Source organism: Calypte anna, chromosome 19, assembly GCF_003957555.1.
Source record: "Calypte anna isolate BGI_N300 chromosome 19, bCalAnn1_v1.p, whole genome shotgun sequence".
Taxonomy (NCBI): domain Eukaryota; kingdom Metazoa; phylum Chordata; class Aves; order Apodiformes; family Trochilidae; genus Calypte; species Calypte anna.
Window position 1 is genome coordinate 5738666 of NC_044264.1, and position 21347 is coordinate 5760012.

General features: G+C 43.4%; 1 protein-coding gene across 9 annotated transcripts in view; it reads right to left on the bottom strand.

Moving 5' to 3' along the window:
- Positions 1-17163, bottom strand: part of CUX1 (cut like homeobox 1) — a 264508-nt gene extending 247345 nt beyond the window's left edge. For all 9 annotated transcript variants that reach the window (XM_030462583.1, XM_030462581.1, XM_030462584.1 and 6 more), the window contains exon 1: positions 17024-17163. In XM_030462583.1, the coding sequence (XP_030318443.1) occupies positions 17024-17086 (63 nt within the window). In that variant the 5' untranslated portion in view covers positions 17087-17163. The remainder of the gene's footprint in view (positions 1-17023) is intronic.
- Positions 17164-21347: the final 4184 nt, after the last annotated feature.

Here is a 21347-nt window from a genome sequence, read left to right on the forward strand (position 1 = left end):
ACAGCCTTGCAAGACCCTCCACTCTCCCTGGAGATACCAGATCAGCCCCAAGTTGAAGTTACAAACCACCTCTGAAGATTTCTTACACTATTCACACAGCACCTAGGTGTTAAATCAGCAACATTAAGCAGCATTTTTCAAACTTTTGTACTTTTTAGAACTGATTAAAAAACAGGGTCTAGAAGTTAAAGCACTTCCCTGCACATTCTTCTCAACTATAAACCTGCCATGCAAAGAAAAGGCCCCCACATACTTCCCATCAACAAAAAAAGTAGAACATAAATGCTTTTGAACTTATGAATGTACTTCATGTACAGCACAGCTTCTGAAGTCTCAATTTAAAGGTATCAAAGAATAGCAGAATAATCTTCTTTTCCAGTAAAACATATTTGTGCTTTAAACTATGCATATTGTTTAACTCTGTTAGGAATCCTATTATGAGAACCTTATTTTATGAGTCTGCCAAAAGGGATGGTTACCAGAAGCACAATCACAGTAAGCAATAAAGGCTGACATGGAGTGTATTTCTATGCAATTATAGCAGGTGTTTTAAAGGCATAAAGCTACAGAGTTAGAAATCCATTTAGAGTCACAGACTCAGGAAAAGTAAAAGGCTATCAGAAGGTTCAGACCTTCACAGTAGCCCAGTATTGTTGCTCTTTCCCTGCAGACAGTAGCAGCTAGACCAACTCCACTAGGAATTTCAGCAAGTCAAAAAAATATAATATTAAGCACTGAAGTACAAACATCACTTAAAAACTGAAGAGCCTTCAAAGGAAGATGCATCATATATGTATGAGCTACCAAGATCAGGAAAATATTATCAGTAAACGATCGCTAGAGCTGCTTTAAAATACTTACCAATTCTTACCTATTTCTTACCAATGCTTCTTACCAATTAAATTTAGCAGGGTTGCATGCAATATCTTAGACTGTATAAAGATGTTTTAAAGACAATCTAATGGGGGGGGGGATTGTTTATGAAAAGTAAAGTATTCTATGAAAGTGAAGTACAGTGGACATGACAAATCCCATTCAGACGTTCAAAAAACTTGCAGAAAAGCTTCATGTACTGGTGGAGGAAATTCAGGGAGAGCTAATTTTCCAATATAACATTTACTTGTAGAGAACAATGGCTGCTTATCAAAACTGCACAAGCCAAGAGACAACACTTACTATAAATATGACTACCAGCTATTCCGCACAACCTAAAAGTGTCCTGCCAAGCCCTCCTTCATGTTCTCTCTCACACAGACAAAGGCCTCAAAGCCATGGGACATCTGCCAGGGAAACAAATGAAGTTAAAAAACCAGAAGAACATGAACAAGTACTAACCTAAACTTGCATGTTCTTTCTTCCCAATTCCTCCCCCAACACCTCCCCCTACAAAGAAGATGTCTCAGTTTACTGTACTCTTTTCTTTCTCCCAACCAGTCTTAAACTCTTGGACCAATGTTTTAAAGTTTCCCTACCTTTGAAAAAATAATGTTCAGTTCTTAAATGCTTTGCCAGATCTGGACCACACCCTGCCCTCTCCCAAAATCTTGGTTGTTTGTCTCCTATTGCACATAATCAATTATAGCACTTTCAGGTTTGTATTTTGCATGGTGGGAGCTGATCCAGAAAGGAGATTGTGCTTGTGTGAGCTTGTGTGTTTACACAAACATATACACACACATGCACACACCTCTGTAAAATTGTTTTGCCTCTGTAGAACTTCAAGGGATTTTCCTTAAACTGAGTTTTCCATTTGATAGAAAAAAACTGAGATAACACTTGATAGAAAAAAAAAAAAAAAGTAGCTGAAAATTTTCCACTTACCAGGTCATGCTAATCACTTGAAACATGGAAGGAAAAAGCAAAATCTGACCACAGCAACTGAGTATTAATCAGAAGCAATAACTACCAAAATATGCACAAAGACACCCAGCAGACATCTTCAGATTTCTGCACATTTCATTCTCCCCGTTCTTGTTCCCGGATTCAGTGTCAGACACCAACTCTGATGTTTGACAAAAAAGGGATAAGGCAGACTGCCCACCAGCCGCATCATGTGCTGCCAAGTGAGAAATACAAGCTTGGAAACAGTCTCCAGATTCCAGCCAGGACAGCAAGGCTCGAAGCATCACACAAGTGACATAACTAAGCATGGTGGGGAGAGGCTGGAGGGGACGTGGGAACTTACTGCATGAAATAACTCGGGACGGCATGCAAAGGAGCTGTTTTCAGTACTGAGCAAGACAAGTTAATCATTTAGGATTATGAAGAAAGAACTGCAGTTTTCTTCCTTCTGATTTTTTCTTTTTAAACCACGTCAAACTGCAAAATGTCTTCAACTAGTTGATTCTGGGTTTTTTTATTTTTACTTTCCTGTGAATGTTCTGTGCCTAATTTTTCTTTATTTGCGACTACAAAGCAATACAACAATCAGCTGGGTCACAGCTGAGGACTCCTGCAACATTTGAGAAGAAAGTTAACATGCTATAAAAGACAAGAATCATCTTGTTAATTTGTTCAGTAGCTAGCACAACAGTGTGAACACCACATGTAGACAAATACTCAATTTGTCTTCAGACAGTTTTTCGAAGACAGACATTTTATCAGCGTATCTGTTAACACTTCCCTTCAGAAAATATGTTTCGCCTGCCAGCAAACAAACAACAAAATAATGTGTTATATCTGTAAAACGAGAGAGAGAAATAATCAGGATTAGCTTCAGAGGGCTGCAATAAAATAAAAATAATCAAATGCTTGAGCACGTAGCTAACGTTGCAGCCCTCTGTTCACATCTTGCAGTTACTTTTGTTACCTCGCAATACCCTCACGCATGGGCACATTACACAGAGATTCTCTCCAGTTCTATTTAACAACAACCAAAGAAATGTGATGGCTATGAACTCAGCTTCCAGTGGCAGAGCTGGAGGAAAACAAGGCATATCTCACATAGGCTGTGCCCCAGCTAAATCATCCAAAAAGACAAGCCAGCTAGGGAAAGGCAACCAGATCACAAAGCAGAGATGGTGCTACTTGTTCAAATCCTTCTCCAGCCAAGGAGCACCACTGCAACTGATTTACCCACTAATTTAAAGTACAAGGAAAAAAATTGCAAAATTCTGTTAGTTTCCAATTAATTTTGCATAGCAACTGCTAGATAGATTATCTATTTCAAATTCAGAAGCACAGTAGAAACTTTAACCAGCAAACACTATATGGGAGCAGTTTTGAGTGAGGCTTCTAAGATCCTGAAAACATTCATAGTAAATTCCATAAACTGTAGTTCTAATTAAGGATTAAATTTGGAGACTAAACACCTCTTTATTTGAGGGCAGGGAGGCTTAAATCTTTTTGTATTAATGTTGAGCTATATCATCTGATATTTTTGCTATGACCAACCTATAAAACCTGTCAGCTTCACTCAGTTTACACAGGGCTCTAATTATGTTTAACTAGAATCTGAATGATCTAATTGCTTGACATCTTATAGCACAAACTACTGAGGACATCTGGTTGAGCAACTGGCAAAAGAGCAGGAGAAATAAAATGACTGTTCTGTACCCTGCTCAGGACCCCTGCAAGCAGTGCTCCCACCAGACAGGCTCATTTCTCATTTTTCCATCCCACCTGAAATTTCTGCTGAGAGCAGCCCTGCAAGAACAAATCATCTACCAGTTCAAAGGGAGTAGTCGGGTGAAGAAAAACTCTGAGTGCCACGAGTAGGATGATAGGACTTGGAAGAAGTTTTTCCTTTTGCTTTGTACTTCATTGGGTGAAAATCCAAACCATTCTCTTGCAGCTCTGGGAGCTCCTTCTCCCAGTGTTCTTTAGAAACTGAGAAATGGAAGAGTTCCAGGAGCACTAACACTGATGTCAGCTTGGCTACACCAGTGCCAGCAGGAAGCTCCCACCCCTGCCAGCCTTGAAAGATTTTGAAGTTTTTAGCCATTGTGACAATGTAAAGCAGCAGATTTTAGCAACACCAGGGAAAACTCCACTGGGGCACCATGAAGCCATTCTTACTGTGAGCACGAAGGTTAAACTGGAAATAACCAGCCATAGTAGCTGAAGGATCTCTCATGCCCATGAAGCATTTCACTTAAATGGTTTCCCCAGTGTCAGTCTTGGTCAGTCTTTCTGCCTGGCCCCCTGCCAAGGTGATAATGTACCACATACCTGAGGACTGTTCAAAGAGAAAGGTGCCTGAAACACAGGAAGCTGCTATCCTGACCCATGTTGTGCAGACATGCTCCCCCTTTGATCTCTTTTCCTTGAAACCACAGCACAGTGTACCCAGCAGATTAACCTGACATGGTCAAAAAAGAAATAAAACCTAAAAGTTCTGGTTGAAACCCCAGCTAAAGCTACTGTTTTCTCTCTTGACTTTTCCTACAGGAACAGATGGAAACCAGCAATAACCATCTGTGTAAAGCAGCAATAACTGCAAAGCACAATAATTCCACACAAAATACACTAACGAGGTCAGTTAAATGTTTTGCTAATTGTGTATTGCCTGTGACCTTTTCCAAAGATTTCAGATGAAAACCAAAACCAAAACAACCTGTAAAAGATCCTTTGGCACCTTCCACAGTAGTAGTGTGATTCTGTATCCTGGGGAAACCCCACTTTGGGACCAAGTCTCTGCCTTCCCAGATGTTGCCACCCTCCTGGGGACGTGCTCCTTGCTCCTCCTGACGTGCTAGGTGGAACATCCACAAGAAAAATTATTATCCCTGAATGAGCAGTTAAACTAAACCATTCCTGTACGTGCAATGCAGCAAATGTTTTGGAATCTTTCAAGATCAAAGCTCCTCTATTAATAAACTTATATTTTTATATTCCTTGCAGCTGAAAAATCCAATTAAAAGATGACAGTGACCTTTTACCAAAGAACTGCTGTCACCACAAGGATAAAGTATCAGAAGACACCCTAAGCAGGGTTCCAGCAAAAATGGAATAAATACTGAAAAGAAACTATTACAGTTGTTTTACTTTAGTCACTGGGGTGGTAAAGGATGGCCTAATTCAATAGGAAGATCTGAGGCTTTTATTAGGTTTCCAACCTAGTGTAACTGACAGTTAAATAAACAAAGTGTCAGGCCTTAAGTCAGCATTTAGACAGCAAATTTATAATGAAAAGCTGACAATCAAGAAACCATAAAAAGAGGCTGCTGCCAACTGTCAAACTTTAAAAAAATAAAATAAAACAAAACAAACCTACAGAATTAAAATTTCTTACCACCAAAATTAACTTCACAATTTGTTGGCAAAATGATTGCAGCAAATAAATAGGGCATAAAAACACCGTGACTGCATTCTCCCATGACAGACAGAGAAGTGAACAAGAGCAACAAATGCTTCTAGACAATAGAAGTAGTTGCTTTTTTCCAAACCCAGGGTGCTCACTACCTTGCCATCTTGCATTTAATCTACCTGTACAAACCCAACATTCACTTAGAAAATTAAAACAGAGAAATCCAACATTTCCTGACACCAGGAATTCCACATTTGCTTCTGCACTCCAGAAGAAAGCCTCGATGCCTGCCAGCCATCACCTTTCACCAGTGAGGATCCTAAAGGGTATCAGAAGTTGCTAGACTGGAGATGTAACAACCTCTGGGATAGCAGGCAGCAGCCAAGCACAGAAAGCACCTTCTGCAGCACTGGGAGAGGCAGCACTGAAGGACCAATGCAGCAGTCCCAAACTAACTTTTTAGGCCTTGTAGTAAAGTTAATTTTCAAAAAGATGGCCTCTACAACAGCTCCAGGGCATAGTGATCACTTTCGAACATCCTGAAAACAATCTGAACTCCTAAATTCTTCTCCTAATCCTGGTTAAAGTAGGTTTTCACAGTTCCAATGCTAGACTTCAAGTCCTATTTACAGGACAGAAAATCCCAGATAGTTGCATTAATCAAGTTTTACTTAGCTTGGCACATTATAGAACTAACTCACTATATATTCTCAGGATATGCTAGGCCATCTCGGATGCTAAGAGATTTTATTTTATTATCAACAACAAGCTGGTCACAGCACAGCCTGTGTGTGTGCTGTTATAATCATTTGTGCTGTATTTAACTGACAAGTTAAATACTTCCCCAAGAAGGAAAAAAAACCACAGTTCCTACTTTCATGAGTTGATGGCACGGAGCACAGCAAAGGACCCAGAAAGACAGGAATGAGTATCAGCAGTTGCACAGAAGAAAGAAGCTTTACAATACAAGTTTCCAATCATGGGACTGACCAAAGCTCTGCCTGCACACACATAAAAAGCCTGAAACTGGCTCCTCCTCCCAAGCATGGAAACAGCACTTTTATACAGAAAACTGAGAGCATGGCTTTGTAAACAATTAAATTTGATTCAAATCCTGATCACGGAAATAATCACCCAGTCCTGCAAGACTGTAACAGCACCCACAGCCTCAAAGGATCAAGACACACTAGAAAAGCTTTCTTCTTTAGGAAAGTTTGCAAAATGAATTCTTATAGACTGATTCTCCCCTCCTTACTCCTCTTACATGCTTTTAATGCTTCTAGCATCCTTCATTTGCAGCCCAGGAGCCCCCTGAGTTCACCCCTACAAAGCAGCATCGACTCACGTTCGAAAGAAATGATATTCTGAGTTCAAGCAGTAATTATGAGTATGAAGTATGTTTGCTTGAGAAAACAGGCAGGGTGTTGTGAACAGAAGTGGAGAGATGAGCTGAAGACACAATATTAGCAATCTGCCCTTTTCCAGCATCCAAAGAATTTTGATTGCAGGAGTCCATGCCAAAGAAAATGTGCAGAAATCTATAAGCAAAAGAAAACTATAGAGCTCCTGAAAGAGACAAAATAGGGCTGGAAGAAGGAAAAGAGGAGTAACCAGTGTATTCAAAAAGTTTTTATTTTTAAAATATATGAAACACTTCTCACACTCATATAAAAGAAACTAAAGCTACAATTGTGTAAGCAACTCTGTACAGAGGTCTCTCCACAGAAAATCAATTGCAAGACTACTGGCTCCTTTTTAAATGTTTAATATTATCTCATCTCCACAATTAGCATTAGAAAAGCAACTATCATACCAGAGATAGCAAACTGAAGAGTACTATCAATACTAACACAGACACACACACAAGTTGCAACAGAAAAATAGATATGTAGTCTGCTGACAAAACTAATATCACTATGTTTCATGTCATAGAAAAAGAGTACATTTTATTTATGCCCGAAAATGAAGCAAACATCTTTAAGAGATAACACAATACAAATTTACTTTGCTATAGCCATGCAATAACATGTGCAAATACCAAATAAAAATAAAAATAATTACAGACAAAAGATAAGTATAAATTTTACCGAGCTATTCTGTCAACATCTGTATTTCACATCAATGAAACAACAAGAAAATTAAGTTTAATAAAAACATGAGAAAAAGGAAGAGACTGAGAAGCCACTGGATTAGTACAGAGATTCATCTCTATTAACAACTTAACCATGGTCCAGGTTGGAAAAGGCAGCTCCTTTCTCCTCTCCACTCCCTTCATCTACACATTTGTTGAAGTTAAGCACGTGCTGTAACTCTTACTGGGTCAGAGCCTTTGTGTTGTGCTAAACAGGGATAAAGCTTATTCACCTTTGCAAAAAGTTCACCCAGCTGAGCACAGGAGAGCTGCCAGGAGCAGTGGTGAACAGCACCTCTCCAGCCTCATCACTATTCAGGAGAAAAACGCAGGCGAAATGAGCAGGCGATCGATATTTCTGATGGCACAAGCAGACATCTAAATCATAACCTCTAACCCTGCTGACAGCCTTAGCAGGCTATCAATACTTAGAATAGAAAACCTAAACAATTTGGATAGAAGATAAAAAGTTGCCGCAAGAAAAAGTTTCAATCTGCCCCACCATATGTCTTGATGGATGCAGAATTGCAGCTTCCAGACACGCATCTAACACCTTGCACAGAAACTGCTCTGAACACATCCCCCTCTGTGGCCATTGGGGGGGGGTGGCCTGTGCCATTCACAGTCCCCCCAACCACTGGAGCGTGTACTTGGATAAAAGCTCTGCTGGGGACTGAAGATTTTCCTTCACCTGAGCTGGCAGAGGCCATCCTGTCTTTCTGAAAGAGGGAGCTGCTCCAAGCCTAGGGCTGCAGGGGATTGCAATTTGAAATGCTGCAACCTTAAACTGTTAAATATTACATCCAAATTCAGATCACTGGGTGCCCAGAGTGTAACTTTTAAGCAGCCATTAATGCAAGGAGAAATCTGAAGGGAGACTTGGTAACTTGCATATCTTGCCTTCAAACAGTATACTAAAGAACATGGAGGTATGCTTTAAAGTAAGAGTGCACGTATGCACGTACGAATAACTCCAGATTATAGGTTTATAACCATTTGCAAGGAAACATTTGCTCCCACTGATCTGGTACACCAACAACATTCTTTTAAGACACTCAACTACTCAGCTCTTTCTTCACGTTCATTTCTATAGACAGTGCTTCCAGCAACAAGCCTGAAACATACCTACAAATCAACAGCAGCATAACCTCTGTTTAATCCATTTTAAAAGAATGCTAACAAAGGTGCAGCAAATGCAACAATTAGATCTTATTTATCCACAGCACAGAATTAAGCAGTAGCAAAAAGGAATAGTAAGTGCTAACTCACAAGCTTGTAACTCAAAGTGTTCTCAAAGAGGGGTCAGAAGCATTATCAATGTTTTCCAGATGGAAAACCAAACCAGCAGAGCCTGAGTGACATGCTGAGGGGCCCATGCAGAGCCAAGAACAGGCACAGAGCAGCTGCTAACAGCAAGACCAAAACTCCCGACTTACTTCAGTCACTTCTACCCAGCAACTATCCCTCAAATTGAATCCAAAAAAGTCCCCCTAAACATTACTGTCCAAAGTGTACAGATTTTTGATGGCCTCATGTGTGCTAGCTGAAGTTTACCATTCTGGTAAGAGAAATCTGTTTTCCTGAAAATAATGGATCAGCAAGACCTCAAACACCTAGCAGAGGTACCAGAGAGAGCAGGAGTAAGACTCAATGCATTAAATGTCTATGCATTTCATCATCTGCAGTTCTAGCTTAGTTCAGTTTCTACAGTACTAAACCAGGGCATTTCCATGCAAAACATACGATGTTTTTGTATCTAAGATTTATCTAGTCTGAGTCTTCATTAAAAAACCAATAAAATAAAATAAATAAATCAAACGCTATGCATTGTTTTTTGTTTTTTTTTTCCAAGTAGGAACAATGAGAATGTTTTCATATTCATAATACTTTAAAGTACCATTCAAGTGGTTATAAAGCTATTTCAGTTTAACAGAACATAAGCCCTGTTTGTCACAGGGCAACATTAAAAATCTCACAGTGTACTCTGAAGTCATACCATCACCCTGGTATCTGATGTACAAATCTTCCCAGGATGTTTCCACAAGAACAGCTTGGTGGTAAACCCCAGGCTATCCTTTTATGTGATCATGGAGTAAAGGTGAGCAGGATTTGATGGCAACACTACAGCCAGCCAGGCATTTGTTGGGAGACCCTCCATACTCTCCAGCTGCACTGCCGAATATTTATATAAATTCTAAAATAAGCTCTCCTCTCAACTGAGCTGCAGAAGTTTCATTTCCAAGTCCTTGGCTTAAGCTCACTCCTTAACTCCTTCCTTTCTTCACCACTTCCCTCTATCCCATCCAGACCTTTAAGAGTCATTTCCCTCCTCCATTTGTTTTTATTTTTACTTCTCTGCAGAATTAATGTCCTCAGCTTGTCACATGTGAGTCACAGAGTGGAGCCAACATTTCTCAGCAAGGAAAGACTTCTACAATGTAAGCATCAGAAGTGACTCAGGCTCCCTGTAGATACAGCCCAGACCCAGGAGAGCAATCCCACAGAGACACAGTAATGTAGCAGCACAGGACCATCAGATTTCCATAGCTCAAGGAATACTGTAAAATGTTAGCAGGAGTCAAGACCTAAACTTTTTTAGGTCTTTTTTAGGTCTGTGCAATGCATGCCAGGACTCACCTCAGCCAGACAAACACAAGATTGACTTCGAGCAAATTTGTCTAGTAGAAGGTGTCCCTGTACATGGCAGTGAGGTGGGAACACGATGGTCTTTAATGTCTCTTCCAACACAAGCCATTCCATGATTCTTAGATGACTGCATTCAATGCAATTAAACTTCTGAAAAATTAGACCAGTTATTTACCAATAATTTGGCCTTAAATTTTCATACCCTTCACAGAAACCTCACACTGGCACTTCCAGGTGCTGTTATGTTCAAGCTTGTTTATTTACTAAGGTACCACACAACAAAGATAAGAACAACAGGATCTGCTCAGCTCGGATGTAAGAACTGTACTGAAAAGCCACAGCCATGGCCTTACACCCTTACGTACCTTAAAATGCTCACAGTCGGGAGCACGAAGATACTGGGGAATTTAAAGCATCTAAGTAAGGCAGCTTAAATATTTTTGTGCATCTGCTTTTGAGCTTTTCAAAGAAAGGGTGATCTTTATCTCTCTTTTTCCAGAACAGATCACTGTGGGTCCACAAACCTCACCAGGAGACAGCCAAGTGCTTCCAGTACCTCCATGCCATGAAACAGTAGCACAACTCCAGCCCTCACAGAAACTTCCTTATTACTCCAAGTGCCAACAAAGGCACTAAATTACTGCAAGGCAAAGAAGCAAGTGAATTGCCAGCGAGACAAAATGCTTTTAGACATTAGTCTGAAAGGCTCCAACTTCAAACCTACATCTGCACAGAGCCACCTGGCCATCTCCTGCCTTCAGCACCTTCATACTGAGAAATGTTTATTCATCCTAAATATGTAACTCTGCTATAGTCCCAGAAGTGACCCAGCAACAGCACTGTAAGAACTGCTGTATCCTGATGGAGTCATGAGCACCACCAGGGAAGCTCAGTGGATCAGAATGAATTCTTTCCTGCCTACTGCTTTCCCAAGTGCAGTTCAACAATAGGGAAGACCACTGTTACATCCAAGAGCCTACAGCCAACATCTGCACACTTGGTAGTTCATCTCTCACTAAGACTTACTGCTGTTAGCACTCAGTTCTCTCTGGATTTCCATATTTCTCACAACTCAGACAACATAATAAACTGAAATTTCTTCATTATAACTCATAATAAAAGCATAAACTACTAACTCATTGTTAAGTAGTCACTTACTTGTCAATCCAGAGACAACAAAAACAAGCTGAGAACATATATGTCACAGAATTATTTATCCTGTCTTACTAATTTAAGGACATTAGCTACCATGAGGTCTAAGTTGGTCTCATCTTTCCTGGCAAATTCAACACCTCACCTACAATCCCACATGTGAGCACTCCTGCACAAATCACTTCGCTGTAAATTCCTTGTCCTCTGCTGACTACTTCATTTCAGCCTCCTCCCTCTCAGCTTCACATAGCTTCCCTACTCCTTCATGCAATGCTGGAACAATGTTACTGTATTCTCAATCCAGAAAAGATTGTATTTTCAAAACCATGTCCATAAAGTATATCTGAAACAACCAAGTATAAGGGTAAGCAAAGAATGGAATTTAAAGATCATATGCAAGAAAAACCTGAATTTGCAAGATGGGAACTTGCTACCTTGCTTGCATAAAAAGGGCCAGAAGTCAGTGAGCACTGACTATTTGGTGTCTTAAAAAATACTGAGCATCCCTATACACATCTGCTCTCTACCCAATGCATAAACTGCCTTCATTTTCAGCCTCAGTGTGATCAAACTGAGACTCTGGATTATGCATTTTTTACATCCACTTTTTGCATTACGAATCAGCTTGCAAATAGAGAATAATTGTTCACTGGAATTTTAGACTGCATGTAATTTGTTCCATAGCAAATGTTTCACCCATTACTTATTTGGTATTGTTATAGACAGCCAAGTAGTGCAATCTCTTTTTCAAAAAAATCCCAACCATTACCATATTCCAAATCCTCACTACTGCATTTCTCAATACATTATCCAATTAACCACAAACTTGGCATGAGAGCAGAGTCACTGAAACACCCACTAATTCTGCCATGTTTCAGATGGGCATTATTTCATTTGAGAAACACCACAGAGGGCTAGAAAAGCTTTCAGAAACATCTTTCCAAGGAACAGGACTCAAGGAATAGGATTCAAGGAATCCTGCAAAAGTCTAATTCCTCAGCCAGAAGTACACCATGAGCATTTCTTCTAATATGTCATGTGTATTAGATGTCCAGAGACCACCCTGACCACCACAAAAAGGCAAACCCTCTCTGATAGCTATCTGAGTATACTGGCAGTGGTTCCCTGACTTTTACATTCAGTTCCCTGCATTGCATCTTCTTGAAGAAGCACCCAGCTGCTTTCCCTACACATCAGGTGCAGAGGAGCAGAAATATATTTACAATAGCTGGAGACTCTTTTCTTGATACTCATTTAACTACCATTATAAACAGGAAAGTACTGTCTACTTTTAGGACAGAAACTACAAGTTCTACAGTGACCTGCACAGACAAACTAAATTAAACACTCAGACGTGATCATTAATTCCACTTCTGATGAAGCATGTTAACTACACTTAAAGCAAATCAGTTTGTGCTCTGATACAATCAGATGCAACTCAAAGATGCCAAGAACTCCACCTGCTTCTAATTAAATAATAGTAGCGTTTCAGTATTTAAAAGCTACTCATTACTACTTATTTTTTCCAGATCTTGTTACAAATTTTATAATGTTACAAGATCAATAGTTTACCTTAAGTAATTAACCACAGCATGCATAGAACTAATACTCTATTCTTACTTTAATCATTTATGATGCAATAGCAGGGTGAGATCTTAAAAGAAACGAAATGCACAAGCAGGATTTGCCTTTAAATTTTCATTCCTTAGCTTGATATAATGTTATGCCATTCTGCTCAAAAGCAAGAATAAGCTACTTTTTACCAGTACAAGTGCCTGTCCTAAAAAAGCTGCAATGATTTTTATAGTCAAAATACTTCAACAGATAGTTTGTTGAGTTTTCCAATGGTATAAACTTCTTCCATTCATCCTGGAGATTCAACTTAGAACTGAGAGCCAAGCCAGACTTACTCATGCAACACTGCTGGTCAAAAAGATACAGAGGGGCCAACTGTCTCCTCTGATGTAGATACATTCACACACAGAGTCAGAAATGTTCAGCAAAATTTTAAAGAGGACTGTATGCCTTACCCACGACAGTCATTTTCCTGTTCTAGAGCAGAAGTTGTTTTTAAGAAGGTGATGGTGACATCAAAAACCAGGAACTTCAAACAGGACCACGCAGCAGCAGGTACCCTTCCCGCTGCTCTAAATCAACCTGATTCAGATCACACAACTGCTTCCAAACAGGAGATGAAGCTTTAACTCCAGGGCAGCAGAATTTCTCCAGTGACTTAATTTGCATTTATTGCCACAATATTCAGGGTTTGCACGGATGTGTTTTCTTGATGCCCTGCGACTCCCCTGCCATCAGTTGTCAAACGTGGGTCGATCTTCAACCCCACAGCAAACTGAAGCAGAAATACCATGCTAATTCCACTGGTTTTTAAGGAAATGTTACTATCCTTTACTAGAAAAAAGGGTTAAGTGTTCAGCTACATGCCTCTCAGGTGCAGTCTCAAGCAAAGAGCTACGTTTGATACCTGCAGGAAACTGCCATTTTTACATCTCATATTCCATTTGTGAACAGACCTTTTTGTTCTTTAATCCAGGTTCTGAATTATTTAATCCTGCCTCCAACTCTTGAAACCTCTCTTCCTATAAACAAGAGGTTATTTAGTGAAAGGAAATAAATAATTGAAAGAGTCAGACCCTAAAGTGTTCCCTGGCACTGTTTTTAATTAATATTGATACAATCTTGAGAAAACCTGCTGCTTAATATTACAAGGCAGGTCGAAGCTCATCAACAGTTAAACGTCCTCTTCTAACAGAATGCAGAAGAGGAAGTTGTGAGCAGAGAGGGTGCATGTCTGCATCTCGCTGCCAGCCATCCGGGACTGCACCTCCTCAGCTCCTCACAACTTTCTCATACAGGAAAATGATAGCTTCAAAGCCAGCTAGACCCAGAGCTGCAAGAGCTGGAGCACAGGTAGAACTGTGCTGAGCATAAATCCTCACAGGTTTTGCCCTACAACACGGTAATGGAAGTGCAGACAAAAGCATTTTTATTTTCTATAATTCTACATTATATGTTAGTAGATGTAGCTACTATGTAGATTTAGAGGGAGGGATAGACAGTTCTGTAAGGCTGAACTTCATACTCAGTAACAATAGTTTTTATAGCATATTGCTTCATCTGCAAGTGGGAGTAAATATTACACTACTTCTTCATGCAGATGGGTGGATAAAAAAAATAAATTAAAAAGCTAATTTGAAACAAATTAACTATTCTGCATATAGCTGAAGGTACTCTCTACCTCTCTGGTCACTCCAGGACTCTCCACAGACCGACTGACTGCATGCAAAGTAATAAACTTTGCACTGCTCACAGACTGCCCGGTGAACCTGCCAAAAGGTGAACAGCCTCAATCCACAACATGCATAAATAATCACAAGCCCTCAAAAGCAGGTAATGAATATTGCTCAAACAACTTTAAGCTAGCGTTACCAGAATGCTTCAAAGGAGAACGAACCTACAAGCTGTTCAAGTCAGACTGTCACATTTAGTCTGCAAAAAGGAGATTAAGGTTTGTACAGTGATACTCCACAACAGGTTTTACAGTGTGCACAGGAATTAAATTATGATAAAAGTGAGCTATTTTTACTCAAAACAGAATAGAACAATCTATCAAAATGCCATTTGGCTGCGTTCATTACATTTTAGAATTTCATTTACATGGTAGATACTTAAGTGTAATATGTTTTAATCAATAAGCATTTCTGAAGGCTTTATTTTTATAGGCAATATTTAGACTGCTGCCCCGCTAAATGTAACACCATGGCACTGACCTCGGGAGCATTTATTTTCCTATGCTAAGCAAGTACAACCACACACACACAGAGGCAAAAGCAAAAGTCCACAATTAAAGATGTCAGACCTTGTTTAACTACATCTTAATTTAATCCATTTTATTTTATACAATTCTACATCTGGATCTCATTTTCTCTATTCCTGTAGGTATTCTGGGTCACTATTAAGAACCCTTTCAAGTTAGCAAAGTTCAGCCAAGTCTACCTTAATCCAAAGCCTTTAAAAGAAACAATAAAACCCGAAAGAGGGGAAGGGGGGAGAAAAGCCTGAAACAAAACGCTATTTTACCCCACCTCCTAATGCACCTGAAAGTCAGAAGGGACCAGCCTCCTACCACAGATCCTACAGAGAACTTCCCGTTTTGGGGGTTGCTGGGGTGTTTTAGCTTGGTTTGGGGTTTGGTTTGTTTTTTTTATTGCATCGCTCTCGCTAGTTCAACCCCTGCAAGCCCCACCGAGGGGAGGGGAGGGCGGCGGGCCCCGGGTCCCGCTCCCCGGCCCCCCGCTTGCATCCCCTCACCTCCAGCGGGGCCGCGGCTCTGCCCAGCATCAACGCACGATGGTTCCGCCGGCTGCGGGGCTCCGGCCGGGCACCGCCGAACCCTCCTCAGAGGGTTCCAGGGTGGGCAGCCGCCAGCTTCGGAGCCAATTTATTTAAACGGGAGGCACCGGAGGGTTTGAAGAGGCAGGGCAGCGCTTTCCTGCACCAATCAACTGGGAGAAACATGCATGTTGCAATCCTATTCAGCGGCGGGAGCAGCACCAATTCATCGTTTGACAAGCTCCCCACCACCACACACCCCCCAACCCGCCCTGGCCTTATCTATACCCCGTCAATTACATTAAATAGTGGATCTGCAATTTCTTCGGGGCACGCACCCAAAGGGTGCAGGAAAGATGGTTTGCGAGGACTTTCCCTCGGCGGAAACAAGACTTGGAGGCTGTTATGAGCCAGCACAGTAAAGCATCAATATTCCCCTCATCTGTCAGATCCTGGACAGCAGGAGAGGCTGGAGAGCCCGTGAATTATGTAAGCCTGCCCTCCCGCCGTCGGCTGTGGCCCGCCGGCCCCTCACCGACCTCCGCAGCCGCCAGGAGCTACCGCGACCGGCGCTGTCCCTGCCCTCCCGCACACCCCCGTCTGCCCGGGCAGGGCAAGGCCGGGCGCTCGCCCCCTTCCCGCCCCGCGGGACCCCGCCGCGGCTCCATCCCTCGCCTCATGCCGGCGGCGGCTCCACACACACACACACACACACACACACACACACACACGCACATACACACACACGCACACACGGCACGGTGCCAGCGGGCCGCGACGCACGGCGGGAGGGCGCCGGGGCCGGAGCCCCCTTGCCTGCCGGCGGCGGAGGGGCGGGGGGCCGGTACCCCGCGGTGAGGCGGCGGCCGGGGGAGCGCCCGCCCGGCCGGGCGGCCCCACAGCGCCCCCAGCCCCTGCCGCTCCGCGCCTGCACGCCGAGCCCGGCCGGCTCCCTGCGCCCCCACACAAAGTCCCAGCACTCGGTAAACTTTCCCCGGCTCCCGGGGAGAAAAAGCGGCAGGAAAGCGGCGGCGGGAAGGGGTAGGCGGGAGAGGGGGGAGGAGGAGGAGGAGGCGAGCAGGCAAGGGGAGAGGAGCGACCGCCAGCAGCCCCGTCGCCGCCCGCCGCCTCGGCAGCCCCGCACGGCCCTGGCCGCCGGGGGGAAACGGGAAGCGGGGAAGAGAGCAGCCCGGGACGGAGCGGGCGAAGCGGCGGCGGCCCCTGCAGCCCTGGCTCCGGCGCCATCTTGGGCTGATCGATGAATTGAACAAAGAGGATCAATTTCCGATGGGGCCGGTGATCAATGGCGGGGAGGGGGGGGCGGAGGGAGCGGAGCGCCGCGGCCGGGCGGAGCGGGGGGTTCCCTTTAGGCGGCGCGGGCCGGCAGCGGGAGGAGGAGGGGGAGGCCGGGCCCGAGGGAAGGCGGAGAAGGGAAGGAGGGGAAGGGGGGGTCCGGCGGCGCGGCCCGGCCGGTGCGGCGAGCGAGGGAGCCTGACCTGCAGCTGCTGTAAATCAAAGCGCTTCCAATATTGAAACATCGATCCCACATTGGCCGCCATCTTGAGACATATTGAGACAGAGTGAGCGGCTGATAGAGAGAGAGGGGCTGGAGTTCAGGAGCCGGGAGGGAGGGGGAGGGAGGGAGGGAGCCAGCCGGGAGGGGGGAGGAGGGGCGGGGGGGCAAGGGGGAGGGAGGCGGGCAGGGAGTGCCCAAATCCCGGCCTGGAGCCCGCGCCCGCCCGGAACACGGACTCAGCCCGAGCGCTGAGGGGGGGAGCGGAGTTGAGGGGGGGGGGAGAGGGAAGAGGGGAGAGGGAGGGAGAACCGCGGCCGCGCACTGACAGGGTGGCCGCCCCCTCAGACACGGAGGGTGTGAGGGACGACCCGGGGGGGACCCGGCGGTGCGGGGGCCGGGCGAGGCTGGCGGCGCCAGGCAGTGCGGGAGTCTGTGTGTGTGTGTGTGGGGTGTCAGTTCGGGGCAATGCGGGAACTAAGGGGCGCAGTGCGGGAGGGATGGGGGGGGAGGGGGGGGCACTGCCGCGACGCGCAGCCCCCGCGGGTGCGGGGCGGTGGGGTTAATGGCAGAGCATCGCGCACAGCAAATGGTTCTCAAAGAGGCCGGGCAGGTTGTTGGCCCTCTCAGGGAGCCCGCAGTCTAAAATTAGATAAGTGGAGAGAGAGTTTAGGGGAAACAACAATGAAAAAAGTACATTCAAGGCAGCCTGAATCACTGTGTCCGGGGCGGTGCGAATTCGTCTTTAAAAGGGATTTATTTAAATGTAGACAGGCACTTACTCACAGGGCTAGTGCCACTGACCGCTGCCTTGGAGGGGACGACTCGAGTGAAGGTTGGAAAATCAGATCATAGCTCCACGCAGGATATCCATAGAAACGGAGATTAAAAGGATGAAATAACTTATTTTGCTCTAAACAATAACGTTGCTATAAATACGAACATTTTCCTTGTTCCCTTCCTGAAAAGCAACATTTTGCCAGGCTCATCTCTTCACAAAACAAACAAGCGCACGCAAACAGTCTGCAAATAGGTTACCCCCCAAGAAAGCATTTCTTATTTCCTTACTGAGAAATGGGCAAAAACAGTCTGTACCTCCCCCCTTCGAAATCAATACGCTGCATGGTATTTTTCTACGTACAGCTACTTCCCCCAGTTTACACTTCATCTGTAAAAGGAAAATGTATCTTCCCCTGGGTAAGTGATTGTAGATTTTTTCTGGAATTGTATTTGATCAAGTGAATTTACTGCTCGCTCAAGTCAGTGGGTTGACTACTTTGAAAATGGCTCTATCTTTTGAGAAGTTACTGCAGAGACGGTGACAGAACAATTGCTACAGATTATTTCCCAATCTGTTGCCGTCCTCATTTGGAGCAGCACCATTATTTCAGCCTCCATTTCCACTTTTTGCTGAGGCTGCTGCTTGCTTACAGAGATACTAATTGCAATGGCGGGTTTTATGTTAATGGGTTCCACGTAATGGGCTGCCCAACTACTATAGACCTTCAAATTGTAACTTGGCTGTGCTGGGAATAAAACTAATGGCATTCGCTTATGAAAATGTCAGCCTCCACCAGGCAAACTAGACTAGGGGCTCAATGAGACTGAAATCTAAGAGCCTCCATGTGGGTGTTGTAGGGCTGGACAAGGCTGCCTTTTGGGAAGGAACCCCTTTTTCAATGCTTCAAGAGAAGGCAGCTGGTTGCTGGGACTGGTGGCTGTGTGTCCACAACTGGGGGAAGGGGGGTAGCCCAGCCAGGGTCCCCCCTGCTCCAGCCCAAGGGTGTCGGGTGCTGCTGAGTGACAGCCATCTGCAGGGATGGTGCTGCCAGAGCCTCCAAATTCTGACTAACAACATAACCGGTTTGGTAGCTCTAAAATAGGATTTTAATCCTGGGAAGCATCATTTCACATTCCAGTGATCTAATCAAAATCCTTTCCTCTAATCTCTCCATGGTCCCCCCTTTCTAGATGAAAGAGGCTGGAGTTCCTGTCTTCACCCTTTCTCCACTGCCTCCCTGTTCTACCAGTCTGTTCTGTGTCCAGGCAACTGCAAAGAGACATTTCAAAGACTCCTGCCGTGCCATGTAGATGTTTTCTCTTGTTAGTTTGGACTGCAGGTGTGTAAGCCTCAAGGATGAAGTATCATGGTGCTGTTTTAGGTTCGGGGCATGCAGTCATAGCACAATAAATCACATAGCAATGCTCCGCTTTGAACGCGCACGCACAGAAAAAGGAAAAGAAAAAAGCATCTGACCTGAATCATTTTCTGGAAACACATCTGGTTAAAATCCAAAGTTTTAAATTGAGTAATATTTTAAAATACATTTGGTAGGTATTAAATTACAGTGTTATATCTGGTAATATTTATGATACTAATGCGTTAAGCAGAGGTTTATATCTGTCAAGAAATATGAATGATAGTCATATGGGGTAACAAATGTATCCTGATATAAATAATATTTTATGATATTTTTAACATTATTGTAGTCTTTTTTGCAGGAGTTACATCTTGTCACATTATTGCCAATTTGAAATAAAAGCTCTGTGGCTAGATACCAAAGCTTTCAGCTATGTAATTTTGAATAAGTATAAACAGTACGGCTGATTTTAGGAAGAACTGAGAAAACTTAACTCTGCTGGAAGACAAATGCTGAGCACCTACAATTCCTATTGTCTTCCATGCAGGATCAAGTCCCTTATTTGCCATTTTGTGTGGCAGCAAGCCCAAGGAAATCTTGCTTGACAGCTCTGTTTTCTCAAAGTGCTGTATTTCTTCGGGCTGGATTCTGCAAAGATCCTGCAGGGTACAGAGCTCCTTGGAGCAAGCAATAATTTGCTTTGTGTTGCTGCCGAAACATACCTGTGTAAAATGGAAGAAAGAGCTTGGAAAATTTTGGAGCAAGCTGACAAGAAGAGGTGTAAAATGAAGTTTCCCTGGATTATTAGATTTTGAGAAATCTGTCTCATCTGTTCATTTGAGGAAGGTTTTCTTAAGGTTAGATTTGATCTGTGTAAATGCTAACTTCTTTCAACATGTACTAATAGAGTACTGAAAGAGTATTTGAGGCTTAAATCTACAGTGATAGCAGTAACTAATAGTACTTCAGTAATGCTTGATACATCCAAACTATTTATATCATGTTCAGGTTTCATTTTCTCCCAGGTATAGTCATACAGGCACTATTTTAGGAATTAGGCAAATACCTGATTAAAATTTCTGCCCTACTAATGCCACCATGTCATAAAATGCCACTGACACAGATACTTAATTAACACATTTGCACACTGGGCCACCAACAGCAATTGGTCTTGTTATGCTTCACATGTCATAGTCCAGAATACTTAAGAAAATGGACCTTTATTCCAAGGGTCCCAAAAAATCATTTTCACAGCTGGTCCTCTGGGCAGCAGTCTGCCTTTGTTAAGAGATTGTGGGCCAATATTAATTACTAGACTTGGGCTTCTATTTGTCCTAGCAGATCTAGCTCATTTCCTTGGCCAGAAAACTGAAAGATAAGGTACTGCTTCTCCCAAGAAGGCTGTAGCTTTGAATCTCTTCACCATGGATTCTTGGTTTTTTTCTCCTCTTTCATTTAAACTGACTCCCAAATTTCCATCAATTCCCATAAAGGACTTTCTCTAGAACCTTATCTGTACTTCTGCCTGCTCCTTGTCCAGCCCATTCCCTTCCCAATTTTGTGACTCTCATCTTTGCATGTCCTTCAACTGTTCCTTGTCCCTGTCTTCCTGGTTCCACATGCTTGTGGCCTCTGAAAAGGAGTGTCTCATTCCAAAATCCCTCTCCACTGTCAAAGTGGTGTTCTGTTCACTCTTAAACTGGATTTGAGAGCAAAGTAATCTGTGCTCTACCTGTCTTTATTACACCATTCCATTGCATAGTGAGACTTCACAGGGATGGCAGGAAAAACAGACAGCCAAACAGGCAGATAATTTATGTTGCTGGGAGATCTAGCCCAAATTACAATCAAAACACATATATGTCTTCCAAATTGCATTTTTTTCCCCCCAGTTATTGTCAATTACTCCAATTCTGCTTGATTTATATCTGTTGGAGTAGCCAGAGGTTTTGCAGCATATGAATTGCCAGAGGATTTGGCCAGTGATGTGGACACAGTGATGTGTACAAGCCCAGGAAACCCTCCTGAGCAACAAGCAGTGTGAAACTGGGAGGTAAGTACAGTGAAGTATCCCATGTGCCTGCCCACTCTTCCCTGGATGTCCACCTACAGTCACTGGCAGGGAGAGAATATTCAGCTGGATGCACCCTTGTTCTGAATTAACAT